The 22,224-nt window shown below is 46.8% G+C and overlaps 1 protein-coding gene across 4 annotated transcripts; it reads right to left on the bottom strand.

Moving 5' to 3' along the window:
- Positions 1-604: 604 nt before the first annotated feature.
- On the bottom strand, positions 605-6,284 carry BSX (brain specific homeobox). 4 transcript variants are annotated; one of them, XM_061476111.1, is made up of 5 exons: positions 6,085-6,284; positions 5,404-5,551; positions 2,209-2,518; positions 1,132-1,328; positions 605-1,014 (listed from the first exon to the last, which is right to left on the bottom strand). In XM_061476111.1, the coding sequence occupies exons 3-5, from the start codon at positions 2,471-2,473 to the stop codon at positions 769-771; spliced, it is 708 nt and encodes a 235-aa protein (XP_061332095.1). In that variant the 5' UTR covers positions 2,474-2,518; positions 5,404-5,551; positions 6,085-6,284; the 3' UTR covers positions 605-768. The 4 variants fall into 4 exon arrangements, with proteins under 4 accessions (XP_061332095.1, XP_061332092.1, XP_061332093.1 ...); XM_061476108.1 differs by having other exon boundaries at positions 5,404-5,536; XM_061476109.1 differs by having other exon boundaries at positions 5,404-5,474.
- Between the last annotated feature and the right edge of the window lie 15,940 nt (positions 6,285-22,224).

Here is a 22,224-nt window from a genome sequence, read left to right as displayed (position 1 = left end):
TCCCTGGCAAGAAGATAAAGGCAAAGCGGCGGCTGCAACACGGAGCTCAGGGAGGCTTTGGAGCAAACGCAGGCAAGGGGAAAACAGGAGCCAAACGCTGCTCTGGGGCATCTTTGGGAGGAAAAGAGGAGTATCCGAATGGTGATTCGCACCTGGAGGCCGGGAAGGAATCAGGCTGAAATCACCGGTGCAGGTGGCTCTCCAAGCGGTTCTCTTTTGCTCGCTGGGATTGCGTCTGCTCCGAGCAATGATCGAGTTATTCGTGGTGCTCCCCCTTTCCCCTCCCTATATCGGATTAAACAAACGGTAGTTTTTGTCTTACCTGTTTCTTTGGAAGGCGTTTCCATAATTGTTTTCCTTGGGGTTGTTTGTTTTTTTTTTTTGGAGGATGTGCGTGTCCTGGAAGCTCTGCCCGGGATAAATCCGGGATAAACCCGACCTGCCCGCCGCTCCCAGTAACCACAACACGCTGCCACGGGTGCACATTTATTTCAAAACCGAGGAAAGTTGGGGGAACGGAGAGAAGTCCCATATTTCGTAGGGAAAAGGGGAAACTTAAAAGGGAACTCGCCTTATTCCGCTCTGCCTCACTAGACTTCTAGGGCTGATACCGAGGGGCAGCCGACGGTACCGCGGAGCATCACTGCCTCCTCCCGCATCACCACCTCCTCCCCAAAACGTGATCCCCTCCCCTCTGGCACTGCTCAGGGCTGGGAGATAGGGGCAGTTTGCCGGGCCGGGCCAAAGCCGCCCCGGGCCCCTGCGCAACTAGAGGCGATGGGGACCGGCGCAGAGGTCCCCCTCCTCCAGGATGTCCACCTCATCCTCGGGGTCCTGGAGCAGGAATGGGCCTGGAGGGCCCTTGCGAGGGTCGGTGCCGGCCGCCTCTGGCAGCTCGGGTTCGGGGGAGCTCTGCTCCCGGTTCTCCTCGCTTCCGGGGTGCTTGGGATCCTCCTGGGTTTTCCGCAGCTGTTTTTTGTGCTTCATCCGCCGGTTCTGGAACCACGTTTTCACCTGGGGAGAGCATCAGGAGGGGGAAAATAATAACGGTAAAGAGAAACGAGAAGGAAAAGGTGAGGATGCCACATGGGATACGGGAATGGGGCAGACACCGGTCTCTCCGCCCGGTACCTGGGTCTCGGAGAGGCTGAGCGCCGTGGCCAGCTCCACCCGCTCGGGCGTGGAGAGGTACCGCTGGATCTCAAACCTCTTCTCCAAGCCGGAGAGCTGCGAGTCGGAGAAAACGGTGCGGGCTTTGCGGCGGCGGCAATGCTTCCCGGGCAGCTCGGCGTGAGCGTGGGGCTGGAAGAGGGCTGGCACCGGCATTCCTGGAGGGACACACGGCCGAGACCCGGGTGGGCTGCAGCTCCCGGAGCTGGGCTCTCCCCCTGCCTCCCTTAGCTTTTAATGACTTTTTCGTTTACATCGTTTTTAAGGTCGTTTTATCGATTTAGGGGATTTTCTTGCTCTAAAAACAAAGCTTTTCGCCCCTGCTGAACCCTTCCCAAGCAACGCAAAGGCAGCCTGAGCAGTGCTCTCTTAAGCAGAGCCGGAGCGGTCAGCCCGGACAGAAAAACCTTCACTCTCCTGGCAATCGAACCACAACGAAAAGAAAGTAGGAAAACCGAGGACAGCGCTGGAAAAGGCTGGGAGGAAAACGATCCTCCCGGCTCCACGGCTGCGCAACTTCCCATCTCACTTGGGATGCCCGGTGAGGAACTTTGGAGGAGGATTTGTTTCCTTCCTTCCTTCTTTCCCTTCAGAGCCCGGGGAAGGATGGCAAAGCCCCGGGTTCCAGCCGGGCAGGAGGAGCCTCTCTCCCGGCCCCTGGATGCGGAGCCAGAGCAGCCCTAGCGGTGCTGCTGGAGGTGGAAAAATCAAAGCCCGGGCACTGTCTGGAGGGATAACGCAAGGAAAAAGAGATGTTATCGGTCAGAAAATAAAAGTAATTAAAAGTAATAAATGGAATATAAATGGAAAGAGAAGGAGACCCTCGAGATATCGGGCAATTGGATGGATGGCAACCTGCAGCTCCGTGCGCTCCTTTCCCTGATAACGAAGCGGGAAACCGCAGCCCGGATCCAGGTGAAGGATGCAGAAAGATGCCCGGAGGGGCTTGTCCCGTCCGGGGCTGTGGCCTCTTTTCCCCACCCGGGTCCGCCTGGCCACAAACTCCGCAGGTTCCTTCCCGCGAAGGGCTGCACTTACCCGAGGTGGTGAGGAAATAGGGGTGATGGTGATGCTCCGGCTTGTGCAGAGCAGGGTGCGGGTGAGGCGCCAGGAGGGTCGGGGTTGGCATCAGGGGGTACCCATAGTCCAAGAGGGGGACGCGAGAGGCCAAGGAGCCGGGGAAGTGCTCGGGAGCCACCTCCCGCAAGGGCTTGGGCTTGTGCAGCAGGATGTCCTCGATGAAGAAGGATGTGGGCCTAGGCGCGGAGACGGGGTGCACTGGCGAGGTGAAGTTGAGGTTCATTTCGGTTGTGGTCCCCTTGGGCAGCAGGGAAGGGAGCGAGGCGCGCTGAGAAAGAGGGATGCAGGGGGCGAGGAAGCCGCGGGGCCGGGGGTGATAAATAGAAATAATTATAACAATGAATAAATTATATTTTTTTAAAAAGGGAGAAAAAATAAATAGCGATAATAACAATTAAAAATAAATATGCCCCCCCAGCCAGAAATGAAGGGAAGAGCCGGGGGATGCGATGCGGGCGGGCTCGGGCTGTGCGGGGAGATGCGCGCCTTTGAGGCGCGGGAGAAAGGGGGGTCTCCGGCGAACCAATCGCCATCGGCCGGGCGGGGGGAACGGGCCCTCCGGGCCACCCAAACCGCGCAGGGGACGCGGAGCCGCTTGGGGTTCGGGGAGGGGGGGACGCGCAGTCTGCCCCCGGCGCACCGCACCTCAGCCCCGCAGCGCAGCGCAACCCACTCTCAGCCCCGGTGCGAGCGGTGGAGTCGGAGCTTTTTCCCAAACACAAGTGTTTTATCCTCTTGCTTTTGTAAAGGCAAAAACTTGGGGGGGGGGGGGATAAATCACTGCGCTTTGCTGAGCTGCCCCCCACGCTCCGCTCCTAACTTGTCCCTTGCAGTTTGTCCCTTCCGCTCAAGTTATAACCCCGCTGGGGTTTTGTTCCCGTCCATTCCCCACTCAGTGTTGTGCTAACTCTCCTTTTCTGTTTGTCTTCTATTCCCCCCCCCGTAATCTGTAACATTCATTTCCCCGGAGTCAATTTGCTAAAATGAGGGTGATACGCCACATCATAGCCGAGAAAATTGCTCTAATTATTGATGTTAAACTCAGGGAAATTAAAAGAAGGCGCTTCTCCTTCATCTCCCGATTTTAAGCTCTAATTTGTTGAAATCGAGTTGCCATCACAATTCCAATCACTACCGTTAATAGTAAAAGTGTTCTAATAGAGGCAGAATTCGCGCAACCCATGCTATTAGATAATTAAGAAAGATGTTAGAAAGGCAAGTGCTAATCCTTGGGCACATGGACAGCATTTCCATCTGATCCAGCAGGTAGAACAAATTAATTACCAGAATCAATTAGTCCTAAAAGTACAGTTCTCAGGGAAGTGTAAGCCATGTCTTCCATATGGATGAGCTGGTAAATGGCAAATAGATGGGGGGAAACCTTCAAAAGAATAGAAATGGCAATCCTCCGGCTTTAATGAAGGCGGAACTCGGCTTTTCCAGCGGTGCCCGATGCCTCACCGGGAGAAGCCACGGGAGCCTTTATATAAAGGCAGTGCGTGTTACAGCCGCTTCGCTTCCACGCGTGGATATACACATATATATGTATATATCTAAACATCAGCGGGTGCCACAGAGGCAGGAGCGCTCCGGGAGGGACGGGGCTTGCTGCCTCCCCTTGTGTTGCCACAAAATTCCCTATTTTTCTCCAGGAAACCCCCCTAAAGTTAAAACCCAATAACAAACCTGTTGCAGGATCCCCTCCCAAAACGCCCATTGCAGCATCAGCCGGGAATTTGGCCCGGGACGGGGGTGGGGTGGTGTTAAAAATACAACAGGCTAACAACTTTCTCTGAGGAGCAAATGAGTAAAGCAAATGAATTAACAGTGATGAAATGGGTCTAATGCCCACCTTGTTAACGGAGGGAGAGCGGCCCGGGGCATGTAAGCTGCTTGACTGGCCATTTCATCAGCTGGGATTGCCTCTCCGGGGGGGGGGGGGGTCTGAGGCTTTACTCATCACTGGGGTGTGTGTATGTATGTATTTAAAGGAGATCTGAAAGATTAAAGACATATTACTTCAGCCAGATTGGGCTTTAGGACTCAGGCAAGCGTTTACCTGCTGACAGCCACATCCAGAGGGGCTCCCACTGCAGTCCTCACACCCAGGGACTATTTCAACTTCACGTTTCACGACTTTGTGACAGGAAGCGGGTGCCGGGTGCTTCCCACCATCCGCAGGCATTGTTAGCATCTTTGCCCAACAAACCTCTCACCTCTCTTTCCCCTTTTTGGTCTTTTCTGCCATAAAAGCGTAGTGATGGGGATCCAGCAGTATGGATCCCACCCCGAGACCCTAAAACGCTCTCAACCCTGGCTGCATCCATCCCCAGGATTAGCCCTTTTTACTGGCTGCCAAACACATGCACACATAGGTACTTCTATGTAACAGTTCCATTTGCTGCCAAACACACGGGTGAGTCAGGTCTTCAAATAAAACCTTTGTAGCCTCCTTTCAACGGAGCAGGGTCCCCCTTTGAGGCAGTGCCACCGCTTTTACCCAGATTTGGCAGAAACTTCCCCAAACCTGGGTAGAAGATGAGCTAAGGGTGGGAGAACAGGATGGACTGGGCTCAGTGCAAGGCAGGGAGAAGCAGCAGGTTTGGCTGCTTTACTCACCGTGTGTTTCCCTTCCCATGGAGGGGGCAGCCGAATTACCCATTGATGCTGCGCTCTCGCGTCCTCCCTCCAACACATTGTGGGACTGCATAACGTCTCAGCCTGGAACCCCGAACAGGGCTCCTGCAGGGGCACGTGTCTGTGAAGCCAGGTAGCCACACAACAATGGAGTTAGCTTGTTGTCCCTTCAATAATACACACTATTTCTAATGGCTAAAAGAGCTTTATACACTTCGCTGGTAGCATAACAGAGGCACACATAACCCCCCTGTATGTATAGACACGCACCCCCTTTAACGATTTAATAATACACGTGTGCTTTGCTTACATAACCACTGGTTGTCATTACTTGCACACTTAAGATCATTTGAAGCTATTACAGGAGAATTTTGCCTAGGAAACCAGAAATTTATTTGACTTAAAACCGAGGGGGTCATTTAAAAGGTTGGTGCAGCTCTGTTGATGTTAAAGGCTTTATTTCAGCATGTTGCATTAAGGATAAATTTGGTGCGGTTTAAAAATACATGCACTTACCTTCCCGTGGCTCTTGAAGAGGTAAGGTAGCTTGGGAGCCCAGCCTTTTCATGCCTTTCAAGACGAATCCACTCAAAAAGGAAGGGTTAAATTAAAACCAGACAGCCTCAATATGATCAAAATGGGAGCCTGGCTGCAGGAAAGAGGTCTGAAGAGCTCAGTTGGAGTAGCCACACACATAACATAGAGAGAGGTCTTTTGAACACAAAGCATGGCTTAATGGAGAGTGTTCCATGCGTGATGCTTCAGGCAAAACCACTTCCCATCCTGAAGGAACAGGGTGCCTTTGCCCAGAGCTAAAAACACTCCTGTCTTTCACTGCAGCCCCTTCCTAACTTTCTTTGCCCACATCTCCCATTTCTCCACAGGTCTCCCAGCACCCTGCAAACTCCTCATGGAAAATCATGGCTCCTGGGAGCAGGGATGCTGGGTTCATGATGACAGATTCTATACCCCCAGCTTAACTGACATAACATCAAGGCAGTGGTGGGAAGCCCCTTTGGGACTGAGGTCTGCACTAGAAGCCTTTACTGGCGTTTCAGTGTTCGCAAGCATGCCTTGCCACCAGCTCAACTTCAAGGAAGACTCAGTGGATGGGCTGCCTATTACAGCACCTGGTAGGCTGTTTCAGGATGGGCTGAGAGAAGGTGGGAGGAGAAAGAGTGTCAAAGAGGAGTTTACCTCCTAACCAGGGTTGATGGCAGCACCAGAAGATCCATCCAGGTCTTCCAAGGCTCATAACTCTGCCACCCCTTGGCTTTTGCTGCCACGAAAGGTAGCCTATGGACTGGCATTCTCCATCACGTGTAGCTGAGATGAAGTCAGAATGTGAAACAGAGAAGCAATCAGCCTGTTGGTTGTACCCCAAGACAGTGGTTAAAAGCTGGGTCTGTGTTATTCTGACAGAGTCACTGAATCTACCACAAACATCACTGTAATTTCAGGGCTACAGTTCTAGGTAAAAAGCACAGGGGGAGACGGGAGTGTTGCTGATGCAAGGGAACCACATTAAGAAGTGATTGACACAGGAAAGTATTTTGAGGCTTGTATCATTACCAATAACAGCAAGAATGCCAGGGATAAAACCACATATGGCATCAATGACCGGCAAAACAATATCTAAAGAGTAAGAGCTTAGACTGTAGATCCCTCACAGGGCTCCCGAACCCAGCTATCTATGCATGGGCTCAGAGAGTGCATTCCTAAACCCAGAATGTTATCTCTGTACTGAAATTTTGCCTCGTTATCTGATAATCCTGAGAATGTCTGAAGGCAGGGTGCTTGCAAAAAGACAATGACTGTGTTAATGTCTATAGGTTTGGTCTAAAGGCTTCCCCTAAAACAGCGACTCTTTTAAGACCTCGGATCTTTTTAGTTACCTAATATACGTTTCCAACTTCAGCAGGGTTATCTGTGCTGCTCCAGACCACAGCGAGATTATTCCTGCTCGCTTCCTTTTCAGTGAGTCAGAAATGGGGAGGGAGGCTTAGAAGTTTCCCTGGGACCAGCTTTCAATTACTCTTCTCTTCATTTGGTTACATATCAATTCCTCCTCATCGTGCGACCAGCCCATGGGCCTTGCTTACTCCCTCGAGGCGAAGGTGATTATTTCACCCAAGACCATCTGTACTTTGGGATCTCCGCTAATCCTTTGCTCTCAGAAAAATCCATTCTTGCTGCCGTAGCCACTGCTTTGCTGCTGCCTTCTGCACTTTAATGCTTATTTGCTTCCTTTCATTCCAGCTGTGTTACAATCATCTGCACAACTCGACAGTTTGATTCACTTCTTTGCTTTAATGACTCAGAACCTCCCTTGTTTCCCTAATTTCGTGACATATGAACCTTGTACATCCTTGTTTTTAACCTTCGGGGCAGGATAATCCCCCTGTCTCATCCATTCAACCTTTATTTTAGTCCCATTGTTTTCCTACCGTTGTCTTTTTCCTTTGATTATTTCTCATACTCTTTCTGTAGCTCCACGTTCCTCTTGAAAACCCCATATGCCTTTTCTACTTAGAGGAATACTCTGAATATAGTATTGGCAGAAAACAGAAGTAACTTATACAAAAGCCAATGGCTCATACATATCTAAATGACACAAATACTTTGCTGCTTTTCAATCCCTCTCTTTACTTCCCGGCTTTAAAGTGTCTCATTTGGAGGCCTTAAAAGTAAAAACCACACAAACGATGCATTCCAAGGTCAGGGGAAGCTGCTATGACACCCAGTCTCACCCTCTGAATCACCTAAATCAGAGTTTCAGCCAGTAACTACTGTATTGAATTTAGAGAAGACATTGAACCCAGGGAGCCTGTGCAATAACAGTACCAGTCTTCTAACTCTTTATATTATATTTGGAACATCACAATATGTACGTAAGAAATAAATGCTTAGAAATCAGGTGAATGAGCCACTTTCCTCCTATCTCTACCAAGCTTCTCTATTCATCTGTATATTATGACTGAAGATCTGTGATTATTTACAAACTCTACACTAAGCTGTTGTAAATATCATTCAGCCCTTAATTAAAAGGTCAATTTCTACTGGAGTAGCTTTATAAACCGCTCAGAACAAGTCTCAACATCCTGCCTTACACGCAAACTGTTATATCCTCTTGCACTGAGATTGAAGGTGTACACAAATGTGTACACTCATCTCTCACTCCATGCGTGTCACATGCACAGTGACGGTCACAAAGTGATGCTGTCTTAGCTGATTATTTTGTTAAAAGAAGAGGAATCATTCTTTAGTGAAAGATAATTAAACCTTTTCCTTTCATGTTTGCTCCAAACATGATTGCAAAACTAGTTGGACCTAGTTTACTAAAAGATAACCTTTTTGATGATCAAAGGAAGAGATTGGTTCCATTACTTGCATTAGTCAGAGTTGTCTGTGCTGTGGCCTTCAGAATAAAGGGAGAAATGTACTTTAGAAAGATCTGAGTAACACACTTTACTCGAAGCATTTTTATATTATATAGCTTCTTGACTGTTTCAGCTTACTCTGTATCTGTGCACTTTATTTTAAGCACTCCAGAAGTGGATGACAGGTCTGGGGGAAAACGGATAGAATCCAGTCAACATCTCACAAATGCATCTTCAAATAATGCCTTAAAAGTGGAAATTACATTTGGAAATGGTATTCAAATGGCGATCTGATGTAAGAGAATATAGTCCAATGTTAAAAATACTTTGTCACGTTTGTCAATGTTATTTTTAAATGGAAATGTTAAAGTGTGCTTGGTCACCTGAAACAAGTAATTCAGGCAGATGCCTCATAATAAATTAGTAAGTTAATATTTGGATGATCATAGAATCCTAAAATGGTTTGGGTTGGAAGGGACCTTAAAGCTCATCCAGTTCCAACCCCCTGCCATGGGCAGGGACACCTTCCACTAGGGCAGGTTGGTCCAGCCTGGCCTTGAACACTGCCAGGGATGGGGCAGCCACAGCTTCTCTGAGCAACCTCAAAGGATAAACTCAATTTAGTTAGTTCTGCAATATTTGGTTCAGTCCAGCTATTCCTCACTCTTTCTGATATCCCATTTTAATATGATTTCGTGCTAAAAGACCCTGAGGCTTGCACATCCCTTTCTAACTCTCCTCTTTCCCCTTACCATGGTAAGGTTGCAGCAGAGCAGCCCTTTTCAGTCACACTGGCTGGACGATCAGCAGTTCCAAACATGCGCTTTCCCAAAACGTTTCACAAGTAAGTGACTGAACAGAAGGCAGGGACTTCATTATTGCAGTGTGAGGCTGGAGGATCCACACTGACCCCTCGCTCCCCCAAATCCCCATCGCTTCTTTAGGGTCTGGTGTGGCAAAAGCACAGGAGTTAGCTCACAGGAGGGTGCAGTAGCTGGGGAGAGAACTGCAGCTGAAAAGCTGACCACGGTTTTTCATGCTGAAAGAAAGCAGGGATCCCCTTCCAGCCATTCCCTGCTGTCAAAGTGTTGGCACCTAACACAGCTAACAGGCTCCCTCTTCAGTTACTGGAGAAAGCGAGGTTCCTCAGGGGGACGGGGGATGTATGGCCAGGGCCTATTCAAGCAACAGGACAGCACTATAGGATCATCTTTAATTAACTGTTAGAGTCTATCAGTGCGTCTAAGAGGAGCAGCAACTTCCTGACAGACATAACTGGACTATGGCATCAGTTTTGCATCTTGCGTGCATGCTAAAGAGTTTTCTATACGGGATAAATGCATTCTGGATAAGAAAAAGACTTCTGTATGTCGAGTTTTCCAAGGACCAGCTCCCCCTCCCCACACCCCCCAGTAGACAAATCACTACATACAAAGTCTGGCATTTCTTTTAGGAGAAGCATGATGGAAAACTGCACAGACTGATTCTTTACTTATGGGGCATACAAGTTTGATTCTATTTTGCTCTGGGTTTAGCTTCCTTTTAGATAATACCTTAATAAGGAGTTGTGGAGCTTCCTAGTTCATAAATATATTATCTGCTTTCCAAAGCTGATGTTAGAAATGATCAGCGCAATGGAATCACTAGGCTCACCAATGCAAAGAAAGGATTTGTTCAATGCCAAAACGTGCTTTAGTTTTCTTTTGACTTTAGGGAGAGGGAATCAAGACTTGGCATTCAACAGCCTACAGCCATCGTTGCAAATTAACTTGCTGTTTGTTATTACAGATGGAAAATTAAACCTACAAGTCCAACAGGTCAAGAGCCATAAGCTTGAACGGAGGAAAACAGCAGCACAATTACGAGAAACAACATATCATGCCTTAGAATATCATAACCTTGTGCATCTTTCTCACAGGGTCCCAACAGGAGACGCGTGTGCGCACGCTTGCGTGTGGGCTCGGCTGTGCATTTCCAACCGAGATCAGTCCTCGAGTCTCCAAGTAAGTGCAAAAAGGAGAATTTTCCAGTTTGCATCCTCGGGCAAATGCAATTTCCTTCCCAACACACATTAAATTCATTTAGCCTAGTGCATTTTTAATAGACATTATTCATCTATTACCTTAATGAGCTTGTGGTGAAAGCATATTGCCTCCCAATTTTAACAAAAGCAGTCTAATATTGCTGCAGCTTTTTCCCCTTTTGCCTTCTAAGGCAGCAGCACGGAGGGGGGAAGAAAAAAAGCTATAGAGACAGATAAGGTTTTTATTCTGAGTCACAACACTACATTAAGAATAAAACCTTCCACTTAAACACTTAAATGAAAACATCGAGAAACTAATTTACCATTTGTAACCACATGATTTAAGTAGGAGCAGCTTTAATTTTCTTCCCATTTTCCTCATATTCAATGTGAGCCCACATTAGATTTCACTGGCTCAAATCACAACACTTAAAGCCACTTTCATTTTCTTTTTGATTAAATAATTGAAATTCCTGTCACTGCCTGCACTTTACTAGCACACAAATTTTATGTGTAAAGATAAATACTCTTTTTTTTTTTCTCCCTTCCCTGCTCGTAGGCTTTTTTCCCCCCTCTTTTTTTTTTTACCCTTTTTTTTTCAGTTTAATCTTAAAAGCAGGCAAGGTTTAGTTTATTGATGGTTCCATAAAATGGATCAGTGCTCCATTCACCTATTTCACGGAATTATACCGCTCCCATTAAGTGATTGTTTGGAGAAATTATGGAAAGCCATCTTCTCTAATTTAGCTGTCATCGTGGTAGGGTTATTGCTATCCAATCCTAAAAGGACAGGAAGCCCGGTTACTCGTGTGCTCTTCCCTCTCCCACACGCACATCCATTAATGTCTGAAGCCTTGATTTTTATTGAAGTATTTGTTTCAATTAGGGTAACAAGTCTTATTAATGCTCCCTAATAAGTTACTCTGACAAAATTCAAGCCACTTCCCATCGCCGTGATGTGAAGGGCCTGGTCAATATGCAGCATCAATTGGCAGTGCCTGTAATGAGCAGTGGATTCAAACACAGCTCCCTGCTCAATGGAGAAACAAACAAGAGTCAAGAGTCACTTCTAGCACATCCTGCAGGGCTGCAGCAAAGCCCAGTTCCATTTCTTTCACTTCCCACCCTAAACTGTGGGAGAGAATTAGCACCTTTTAAAAGCCACTAATGGATCTTACCTAGCAGTGAACAGGCTGAAGAGGATGGTGGCAGCTTGCTATCTTCATCCCATGAGGGTAGACAGTTGTCACATCCCCAGGGGACAAGGAGGTGCTCAAACAAGGCAGCTTCATGAACATTGGGCTTCAGCATCATTTCTGGCTTAGGCATTGGAGCAACCAACCCTGCATAAGCTTTGGTCTGAGCCCTCTGAAGGCTGGAGGGGTCTAACATGATTTACAAGGGTGCCTCTGCAGCAGTTATAAATGAAGACAGAAGTTAGAGCGCAAGTGTAAATCAAACCACATTATAAGACTGGCAAGGATTAGGGTAACAACACTGCCTTGCAAATAGCTTTGTACTAAGTAGGACCGGCAGCCAGCTCAAGAGCTCTCCTCATCCATCTCCCTGCTCCCTAACTTCCCACCTGGAAAGGCATGGGTCTGAACTCCTCTCCAATTCCTGCTCCCATAATCACCACGATGTTTAGATGCTCTCTATCAGCAATGCCATCCTAATCATAAGTTTCATTCCTCAGCACACAGCAACTCCTATTTTCGCAGAAGGAAAACTCGGGATATGTTTACAATTCCCACAGAATAGCAATAACTGCTGGCCTCATACCCTCTCCAAAGCAGTGATAGCTTTGAATGTTGTATAGAGTGCTTTGAGAGCTTCAGATGGTGCCTGGGGTTTCTAACTGCCTTTGCTGAGCTGGAGACTGCCTTTTCCTGCCACATACACTGTGAGGAAAAATGATAAAGGTGGCTTTAATTTTCATACCTGTCAGCCCGTTCCACACCATTTAAAGCTAATGGAAAAGGAAAACCAAGCTTCCAGAGGGAAATTTGCCACCAGCATTTGCAAGTTAGGTCCAGAAGTTAGGGACCTTTCTGTGAATAAGGCAATGCAATAGGTCAGCCGCAGCGTTTAATGCTGAAAGGAGGCCCAAGAAACAGAAGAAAAACATCTTTGTGAGTGCCCCTCCCTTCCCCTCTAACTATTCACCCTGGAGGACATTGTTAACATATAATAACTGAGCATGTCAGAATCAATTAGGCAGCTCATAATAAAGCAGATGCTGCTATTGTGAAGACGATGCAGTGGAAGTATGGGTATAGGAAGGCGCTCAGCGCAGCCCGGGTTAAGCAGATATGATGCTAATTGAATTCTTGCTGGCAATTTTTCACCCCTAAATGAACAAGAAAGAGAGGAATCTTAGAGTCTCATCTGTTTAGCTTGTGAACAGGGAAATGTTTTCAAGCCCAGTAAATGAGCAACCTAATCCACAGGGATGTTAGCAGGAGGGGGCTCTTTAAACACCCCAAAACCCACTATGTTCAGTGTGGGCTGTGCCTGCTCCCACCACACCAGCAGGGATCAGGGAGTTGGGTATTTTATTTAACCTGAAGGAAACTAAGCATCCTGGCAGTTTTTCCTTGTCCAGAAGGCTGGATATCCCACACAAGTGGGCTTTTGGTGCTGCCATTACCACACCAGCCTACCACCAGCTCCAGGGCACTTCCAGAGCTTTAAGGAGGCTCTGAGGGCACAGATATTGCAATACAAACAGAAGAAAGATGAATTAGAGCCTGAGCACCTGAACTAAAAACTGCTCTTCTCCATGCCCCTTTATTGCTAAACATCCATCTAGAAACATGCCTCTTAAAACTTGCCCTTTTCCTTGGTAAGACCCTGGTGTCTTCAGTCCCTGGTGTTTAAACCTATTCAGATGCTCCCTAAGCTGCCTCTGAACGCCAAGCAGATGGAGATACCTGCTGGGCAGGAAAGCACCAAGACCCCATGCTCTCCTCAGTGGTGCTCAGCCTTCCCCAGGCTCTGAAAAGAGAAACAAGACCTTTCCCTGGAAGTTTAGATGCTGTTTTCCAGCTTAAGCTTCACTAAAGTGAAGGTGACTCCCGGCTTTGTACATGGATTGAAACCTAAATTCCAGGGTTAAACCTGCTGGATATGGTTTTTTTTTGGCTAGCAGCCTTGCTTTTATTACTACTGGCACAAAAGAAGTGATTTCTCCTCCACCTCATAGTTATCAATGAGTAATTAAGTCTCTTCTAGTAACTCTATGTGGAGAAGGCCTTTCAAATTAGAATATTTTCCATTTGATTTTGTTAGCTGCTAAACGAAGATCGGGAAAAATAGGCTAATTGCAGCTATCCTAATTAAGTTCCTACAATAACCCATAATTACACCTCTATTTATCACCTTTGTGCTGGCCACTTTAACCTGTTGTGCTTTGTAATTAGGATGTCTGTGGCAGGGGCTGTAAGCTAACATCTCTCCACTGCTCCAGATAGAGTTTTGATTGCAAGCGTGGAAACAAACTCTGTGTCTGTGAAACTGTAATTGGGGTAATTTATGAGGCTGTTTGATTAGCAGTAAACCTGGGTCAGAGAGATGGGCTGGGTTTAAGCATGCGAGGTGAATCTAAGTGTCTTTTATTGAAGAGAAATCGTGGCATTACTGCTGAGCAGCACTAACAGGGTCTTTCTGGAGGGCAGAGAGGAGCCAGAGTTTAATCTCAGATCACCAGTGTTCCAATAACAAACTGTTGTCTCCTAATAAAAGCATGCTTGCCTCAAATTGGGGGAGGGGGGTTGTCAGCCTTTTAAGGATGAAGTTCTACATAAGCCCCACAATCAAAGCTTCAGCAGAACCAAATCAGTGCCACACTGTTTATCAGTTGTGAAGAATCATAGAACAGGCAGGGTTGGAAAGGACCTTAAGATCATCTAGTTCTAACCCCCCTGCTATAGGCAGGGACACCTCACACTAAACCATGCCACCCAAGACTCCATCCAACCTGGCCTTGAAACATGAAGTTTATAGTAAGACACACACAAAAAAGAGAAGGAAAAGGAGGGGATGTGATCTTTGCACCAAACAACACTGCCTTTATGGGAATACTCAGAGGAAGGAAAGAAGAAATGTGTTAAATCACATCATTTTACTGCTCTGAAATAAAGGGCACCCAGTGCTGCCCACACTTATGAGGCCATTCAGAGCTGATTTATCGCTTGAGACCACAGAGACAAAATCAAGCCATTACAGCCTTTTAAAAGCTTTCTTGCAACAAACTAAAAATATCCATTGCTGACAGATGCAAGCTGTCAATAAGGAATTTAAGAACTCAGTATGGAGTGTGGAAAGAGTGCAAAGTCTTGATAAACATCTCAAATTGGGTCTTACTCAGTGGGAAACAAGTAGTTTATAGTGGTAATTGTAAAGGGCATTTTACATGGAATCAATTAAATGAAAATCTTTTAAACCCTTTTTAAAAAGAGACCTTTTTAAGTTAACAGGTGATTTTAATTGGAACCATGGGACTTGCATCCCAGGAGGTGGGTTGGGTCTTTTTGTTGAGGTTTTCTTTTTGGAAGCATTCAATATAGAGGAAAATCGATACACTTCCATCAGCATTGGAACTCCTAGAGTCTTGCAAGTTGAATAGTGAAACTAAGCAAGGAATTACAGTTCCCTCTGGCCTCGACAAGCAATTAAATATGTCTCCATCATAACTCCTTACTTGTGAAGGATGCAGGAGAGTTTATCAAGACCCAGTTACCTTGGGGTAATTATTCTTAGTCAGAGTCCTCTGCCATAACATTCTGTTAAAGTAGACATTTTGAGAGAGCTTACCTTTAGAGATGTCAGACATCCCAGCTCACACAGTCAAAACCAGAGATTACATGTGAGCAACATCTTACTTTTAAATTCCTTTTCTTACTTCTTCACAACCATAAAGGATGCTATGCAGAATTACCATAAAGGATGCTATGCAGAATTACCATGAAGGATGCTATGCAGAATTACCATGAAGGACGCTGTACGAAACTACCAGCAGCAGGCAATGCCTGTGAGCCCAAGGGACTAACACCACAAGCAAAAATCCTTCCCTCCAAAGCGAACGACACTTTCAGCAGTTGCCTTTTAGAGCTGGTGAATTCCTTTGCTTTCATTGCTCTGTACTCCATCAAATCTAGCACTGTTTGCCCTGCAAAGCTGCAAGGTGTGATCCAGAAACAACAGCTACCTACTTGGGAGGAGGCTATGGAAAACCAGAAGAAGGAATAACAGGCGTGGAAGCTGTTCCCTGTGTGGAGCCCTGGAGGCAGATATTAGCTGGGTTAACATGTGGATCCCTTCTTCCTTGCAAATAGACCCATCATCACCTAAGGGGCAAAGGGAAATGTCTACTGCATCTAATCCCAACGAGGCTAGATGAGATCCAGGGGCAGATGAGGAGCTCCTGGAAGGGGAGGGAGGTTTGCAGACCTGCCAAGAGGTTAAAACAGGGCTGGCAGAAAAGGCAGCAAATGCATCACAGAACCTACCTGTAGATTCTTCGCTACCACTTAAACCAGAGCTCATCCCTTCGACAAGGGACGCTAAGTCTTTGACAGTGCTCCCTTTTGCTAGCATTAAACAACTACTACCCATGAATTGAAACGTGTCCATTAGAGCTCCAGCAGAAGAGCATTCCCCAGAGGAATGCACAGAGGGAGAGAGCAAGGGCAGCCCAGCCTGCCCAGCAGACCTGGCCCCCTTCACACTGCAGGAGTTTCAGCAGCTCCTGGGATCTTACTGCAAGAGCCAGTGTGTGCTCCTTAAAGCAACCCTGGAGTTTCATCTCCAACCCATCAAAACATGCCAGTCTCTAAAAGAAACATTCAGGCCTCCTGGGGGTGGAAAAAGGCCACAGAAATGGCCTGGTTGGATACGAGGAGGAGTTCAAGGAGGCACAACAGTAGGGATGGAGCATCCCAGCATCTCTCTTGTGGCTCCATCCTTCCCTGAACTGTAGGATTAAGAGGCCAGCAAGGTTGAAGACATTAGGCATTGCCATGAGTCTATGTGTTCAGGTCACAGGAAACATGAAAGCTCCTGTAAGCATTGAACCAACCCCTATCTGCTGCCTGCTTGACCAACTATCAGGGTAGCTTTGTACCCCTCCTGCCCTTCCCTACCCCTGCAGTGATTTTCTGGTACTAACACACACAGTATTCCCAAACCGACGGGTGATGGAGCAGCTCCAAAAAGCCAGCAATGCCGTCTGTGGGGAAACTGAGGCACAGCCAGTGAATCACTGCACGGAGGGGAGGATGCAGCAATCCAGCCTCCGCATCCTCAGCATCGCGCCCGCTCTTCCTCCGTGGAATTGATGTGCTTCTGCCGTGCACTAAGTGATTAGTCTGTGGCTTTGCTGAGTGTAAAGTTATGGAGCGAGAGATCCAATCACAGGCACAACTCCAGTTGTGCTACAGGCCTATTTGAAAGGGTAAGTGTTCTGCAGTTTTTTTCATGCCTGCAACAATCTAGACAAATAGGCTTTTAAATTAAGCAGTGATTTGGAATATAAGTGAGTGCATTTAAGCTGCTAAGAGATGGAAAGATCCTAATGGCTGAAATATTTGTCATATCACAAATAAACTGGCTGTATCGGGAGCTACTAATATAACTAATTTTTACCAAATCCTTCTCTGCTCTGTGCTAGAAAATGAGGTCAGCACAGGTTGAGGCAACATAAAATGAGCAGCTGCCAGAAGGCAGCACAGAATACTGATAACGGACTCTGCAGAAACTCCATCGCCTGCCCATGGACGAAAGGAATCAGTTTGTTCAAATTAAGATATAGCTTTTCCAGGGCATCCAGGGTTTTAATGAAAAGGTGCCAATGACTAGAGGCTTTCAATGGAGCCGGAATACAAATGCATGCCGAGATACTTCCTCCCCCTCCCTCCCTAGGCTGGGGTTCATCCGGTTTTATCCACATATCAATCGTGAGGTCTGGGTGATGTTTGAAAGGCACCAGGGTGTGAGAAAGGGCAGGAGGGGGTCCTGGGGCAGCTGATGAGAGTCCCGCAGTTCATTTGGTTCCTATGGGTCTTGAACCCTGACTTCATCTGCTGCTCGCAAGGAGGAAAGGTGACATGAAGAGGAATTTAGGAACAGCCAGGAACAGCCCTTGCACCTCTAAAGGCTCAGGAGCCAAGAGCAACCCCCCCTCAAAGCCCACCTCATTTCTACCATGCCCCTGCGCTATCCTGTAACACAAGATGCTCTAAGCTGCCATGTCGAGGATAACATACCCAGGGAAGAGAGGCAAATGCTCTGTGTCAGAAGATGCAGCAACAGACTGTGTTTTGCCTATCATGCTTTTAAGCGTGCCTCAAACATTTGGGACCAAGTGGGATGCAGTCATACTGTGGCTGTGTGAGAAAAAACAACGTGATTATTCTCATTCTCTTAAAAACCCATCAAGAACACTTTGGAAGAGGAATTTCTTGCCTCCTTTACAGGCATTAACAGCCTGACTTTGAATAAGGGGAGGATTTTGGTCATAGTAACTGGTTCTTTTAATCCCTAAACCCCAAACTGATCAAATGGGAAACTGAGGCACAAAAGGTCAGCTATAAACTGAGTGCCTTCTCCACCATGGCAGTCTGGGAGTGACTCCACCATAGCAAAAACAGCTCAGAAAGGGAACCAGGCACCCAGTTACCATTTGGGATGACCCGTTAAGGCAGATTCACTCACATACAAACCCATCTACTTGTGCCACGAGAGAGCGGCTCTCCCGGGATCAATACACAAGAGAGCTTAGGCACGGGAGCAGCGACCACTTGGGAGCATCGGCCAATTTAAGGAAAATAAGATCAACATGGATTAGCAATCAAACTTAAAGCTTGCTACATTTCCTAAATGGAATGGTACAAGGGTTCATATTTGATAACCATTAAATGGTTTAATGAAACAATTATAACCCAGACTCCTGAGCCCGGCCATAATCAATAACTATGAGCTCTAAGCAACAGCATGATCCAAGTTCTGCCATTTTCACAGTGCTCCCCAGCAGGCAGAGTGCGGGACTATAAATGCAATTGACAGTAAAGTTGCATTAAAACATCCCCATCAAGGGCAATAATAGATTAAAGGCTACTGAGGCGCTGCAGTTGGCTGGTCAATATGCTTTATTTTCTGCATCACCCCCAATTTTGCCACCCTCCTGTATACTATTAGCGGGAGTCGATTTGCTGTCAATGAGCAGCCCTGGCAAAAGATGCATTAATGCACGCTCACAAAAGCGGTGGGCATGGCATTATCACTTCACTCACTTTCAAATTACAGCCTAATGCTGTCTCCAGGCAGCTTGTGACACGTTAACACTATGTGCGGTTTGCTGGTATCGGGCTAAATATTTCATGTCTAAAGACTTCAGCAGAGATTTGATGACAGAAATAAACTACCGCCCAGTGGGAAATCATTCCCAACAATAGGATTTGGCATTGCTGAAACATCAACAGAAAAGGGATGATGATGATGATGTGGGATAGTAGAAGAAGAGCAGAAGGAGCATGAGGAGGGCTGAGCAAAGGGCTGCTGAGGACCTATTTGCCTGCTAACTAAAAGCAGTGTTACTAATCAATCCAGAAGTGATTGGATGTAACCAGGCTTAGGTGCTGTTGCTGCTTCTAAATGGCAAAGAATTCCCCATGATACATGAAACACAGGCAGATACGGCCAAAGATTTGCCCCATCTTCTGCCAAAGCTCGTAAACCAGTCTGTACCACATCTGCCTGTGCATCTCCCTACCACAGGTTGTATTATCCTTTAGAGCTAGTGGAAACAGCCTTGAAGGCATTGCTGATCTGAGGTTGAGGGCCTGGCTGCCTTGCTGCTGCTAGTGAAAGCCTTTATCGGGTGCACAGCTCAAAGGCAGCAAACCTATTAATCCTTCCTTTCTCAAGGCCCCAGGACCTCTGCATTGACTGCCTCCTCCAGCAAGCGCTCCTGTCTTTCAGCCTGAAAAAAGCAGCCACAAAGTCAATCGTGTGATGAAAAAACAGGCACTTGACCAGAGAGAGGAGACAAGCACCGAGGCTCAGTGTGAGCAGGCTGTGTGCTCGCCTGGGTTACCCGCATTTGGCTTTTACAGCAAGCCCTATAAATCACAGCCCTGATTCATGTCCTTGCCTTACAACCAGCTGTTGATAGCCAGCACTGACCACCCAGCTCTTGCTTTTCCTGACGTCTGTTTACTCTTTATTCGTGTGTGTGAGTCTCCAAGGATTGTTTGGGAGAGTTAACAGCACCTTTGCACCTGTTGGGGGTTAAGGAGTTCCCTCTTCTCCAAGGGAGAAAAGGCAAGCACAGCTTAGTTAATGATCCTTAAGGCTATAGTGGATTATAACCCTGGGTTTACTTGCAAAACATGAATGTTTAACCCCAACAAACCGTTCCTCAGTAATGCTTTATTCTTCAATAAACTGTGAGAGCATCTTCGAAGCTCTTTCCCTTTGCATTCTGCAGCATGTGTAGGAAACAGAGTCTGACTCCAAGAGCACACACAGGTTGCCCTCCCTCAGTAGCAGTCACTGAGCACAGGACCAATCTCCTTCAAGCCCAAACTTAAGCTGCATACCTCCATGCCTGTGTTATCAAAACCTAAATGCATTCTGCATCTCTCTCACACACAAAGACACAGAGGAATTTGGTAATACTCCAAAGCAGGAGCTTTTACAGGGGCAAACCAGTAACATATTCCTTGCCTGCTCTATTGAACAGCCACAGCGCTCTTTACCTCTGAAAACAGACACCAGAACACATGAAAAAAGATCTAATTCTCCTTGGTGAAGACACCCCAAAAGGAGTTAGCAGTGTCCAAGCAGGCTTCTGAGCTTCTAAACCAAAACCTTTAACTAATCCCTACCTTATGAACAGGCTGTGCAGTGCATCTGTGTTACCTGCAAGGGTTCCTCCTTATCACATTAAAATCCTGCTGCTTTGGAAGAAAACAAGACCCTCAAGAGGTGCACAGAATAAAGGTGTATAGATGTTACCTGCATTTCTGTCTTTGCCTGTTGTTGCACCCAGAGCAGCAGCATTACCAGCCCACAGCAGAGAATCACGAGAGCTACACAGCTGCTGGCCCATTTTATAACGGTCCTCATCAGGTGACCTACTGCCCAATCTGTGTTAACTAATGAAAACTTGTAACAGAAAATCACAAGTTTTCTTTACAAATCTTTTTCAAAATTTCCTCGTTTACTAACAAATAAAGAAATGGGAGGAAAAAGTAATTCAAGCTATGTATGGAGTTAAATGCCATAAATATTTTGGAGGGGATTTAATGCTCCTGGAAAGGGGCAACCAACAGAAGGTAGCTACGCCAATCGGTGATCAGGTGCTGCCATCCGGTGGCCTAACACTGCCAGCACCGCAGGCTCCACAGCTCCATCATTATCGTCGGAACAGGCACCTGGCAACGCAGTGACAGCAAAGCAACTACACGGTGCCCTAAGGGAAGGACCAGTCAAACAGCAGGGCTGGGCATCAGCCACCAGCAGCCTTCCTCAGGGCTCTATCCTGTATAGTGCTTTCATCCTTGCCTGGATGCTGGATTCTAAGTGTGCTGATGATGCTGTACCTGGAGGTGCCACAACACTCCAGTAAAACGGGAATATCCCACTGCAGGGGCGTGGGAAACGTTCATCTCTTTTCTCCAGGATATAGTGACAGGATCGATGAGAGCTTTAGGGCAGCACCAGGAAAGGGGCAGACTAGATACAAGGAAGCATTTCAAACCCTGGAACAGGCTTCCTCAAGAGGGGCTGATGGCCCACACCTGTCAATGCCCTTAATGATCACATCTAAGTCCTTTGCAGCTGAAATGTTCTATTATTCCAGTGATGATTTTTATGGCCTGCAGTCATGACTTAATGAACATTGCCACTCCAGTACACAAGTCTTCAGTGGGAGCACTGATGCTGTGGCAAAGAGGTTGGAAAGTAAAAGGCACGGCAGCACAGAAGCTCCTGCAGTTTGCAGTGTCATTCTCCTACATATGTGAAAACAGCCCTCCTTGCTGAAATGATATACAAAGCATTTTAATACTCTCAACTGCTCCTGTCTGCATTTCAGCAGCCCTCTAAAGCCATCCAACCAGGGAAAATGCACTTTTGACACAGTAAGATGAGCACTAAGCTACCGGAGAATCATTTCTTCCCTTTGGTTAAGCACTGTTAATGAAAACAATGGTAAGTCCCTAAATTCATCAGTGCTGAGAAAGAATTTGCTCAGACTACTTCAACCTGAAATACAGACACTGAATTGCTGATTGTTTTGAATCTAGAATGTACTAGGAACGCAGAATATGCAATGTATTGTGTTGGGTATCATGGTCTAGACTCAGGACTATGAAAATTGCCACTCCACTGTGTGCTGGTATTATATAGAGCACAATACATGTACTAATTATACTGTAACTAATAAGCAACAGAATAGCTGCTTATTATCCCTCGAGGCTACCCAAAACCACATCCCAGCAGACTTCATTAAATGAAGGGCCACCTCTGCACTTGGCCTCCCTCAGGGGAGAAACCTCGAGCTGATGAACGATTCCAGGCCCAAAAGACTAACCAGTCTGTAGCCCTATACCTAATGTTAGGGACAGTGTGGGTTATTATAGATTGAGTAATTAGCTCTGCAAGGTCTCTGGAAAGGTGGCAGTTACCAATGCATTTAATGCAGGCTTGTTTAGGTGATGTCCTTTATTACAGGAAAGGTGTTTCTGTGCAGTTGGTGGCTGTGTACTTCAAAGAATAAACGTGTTGCAAACTACTAAGCACCTTTCATTACAGCAGGAGCTATCTAGCAAAACCAGCTCTGCACTGGCAGTTACAATTACCTACCTTGAGATAGAGGGAAGGGGCTGAAAAGCTGCTGCACCTCCAACATTCTTTATTTACCATTAAGTG

The sequence above is a fragment of the Pezoporus flaviventris genome, unplaced genomic scaffold (assembly GCF_033815535.1).
Source record: "Pezoporus flaviventris isolate CSIRO_AGI_PZ_B2104156 unplaced genomic scaffold, CSIRO_AGI_Pfla_v1 ptg000093l, whole genome shotgun sequence".
NCBI lineage: Eukaryota > Metazoa > Chordata > Aves > Psittaciformes > Psittacidae > Pezoporus > Pezoporus flaviventris.
Note: the sequence above shows the minus strand (reverse complement) of the source record. Positions and strands in the feature narration are given on the sequence as shown.

Coding starts and splice junctions, on each gene's coding strand:
- BSX (XM_061476111.1), bottom strand. CDS start 2,473: ATGAACCTCAACTTCACCTCGCCAGTGCACCCCGTCTCCGCGCCTAGG. Junction 1,329..2,208: donor CTATTTCCTCACCACCTCGG/GTAAGTGCAGCC, acceptor GTGTCCCTCCAG/GAATGCCGGTGCCAGCCCTC. Junction 1,015..1,131: donor TCAGCCTCTCCGAGACCCAG/GTACCGGGCGGA, acceptor TGCTCTCCCCAG/GTGAAAACGTGGTTCCAGAA.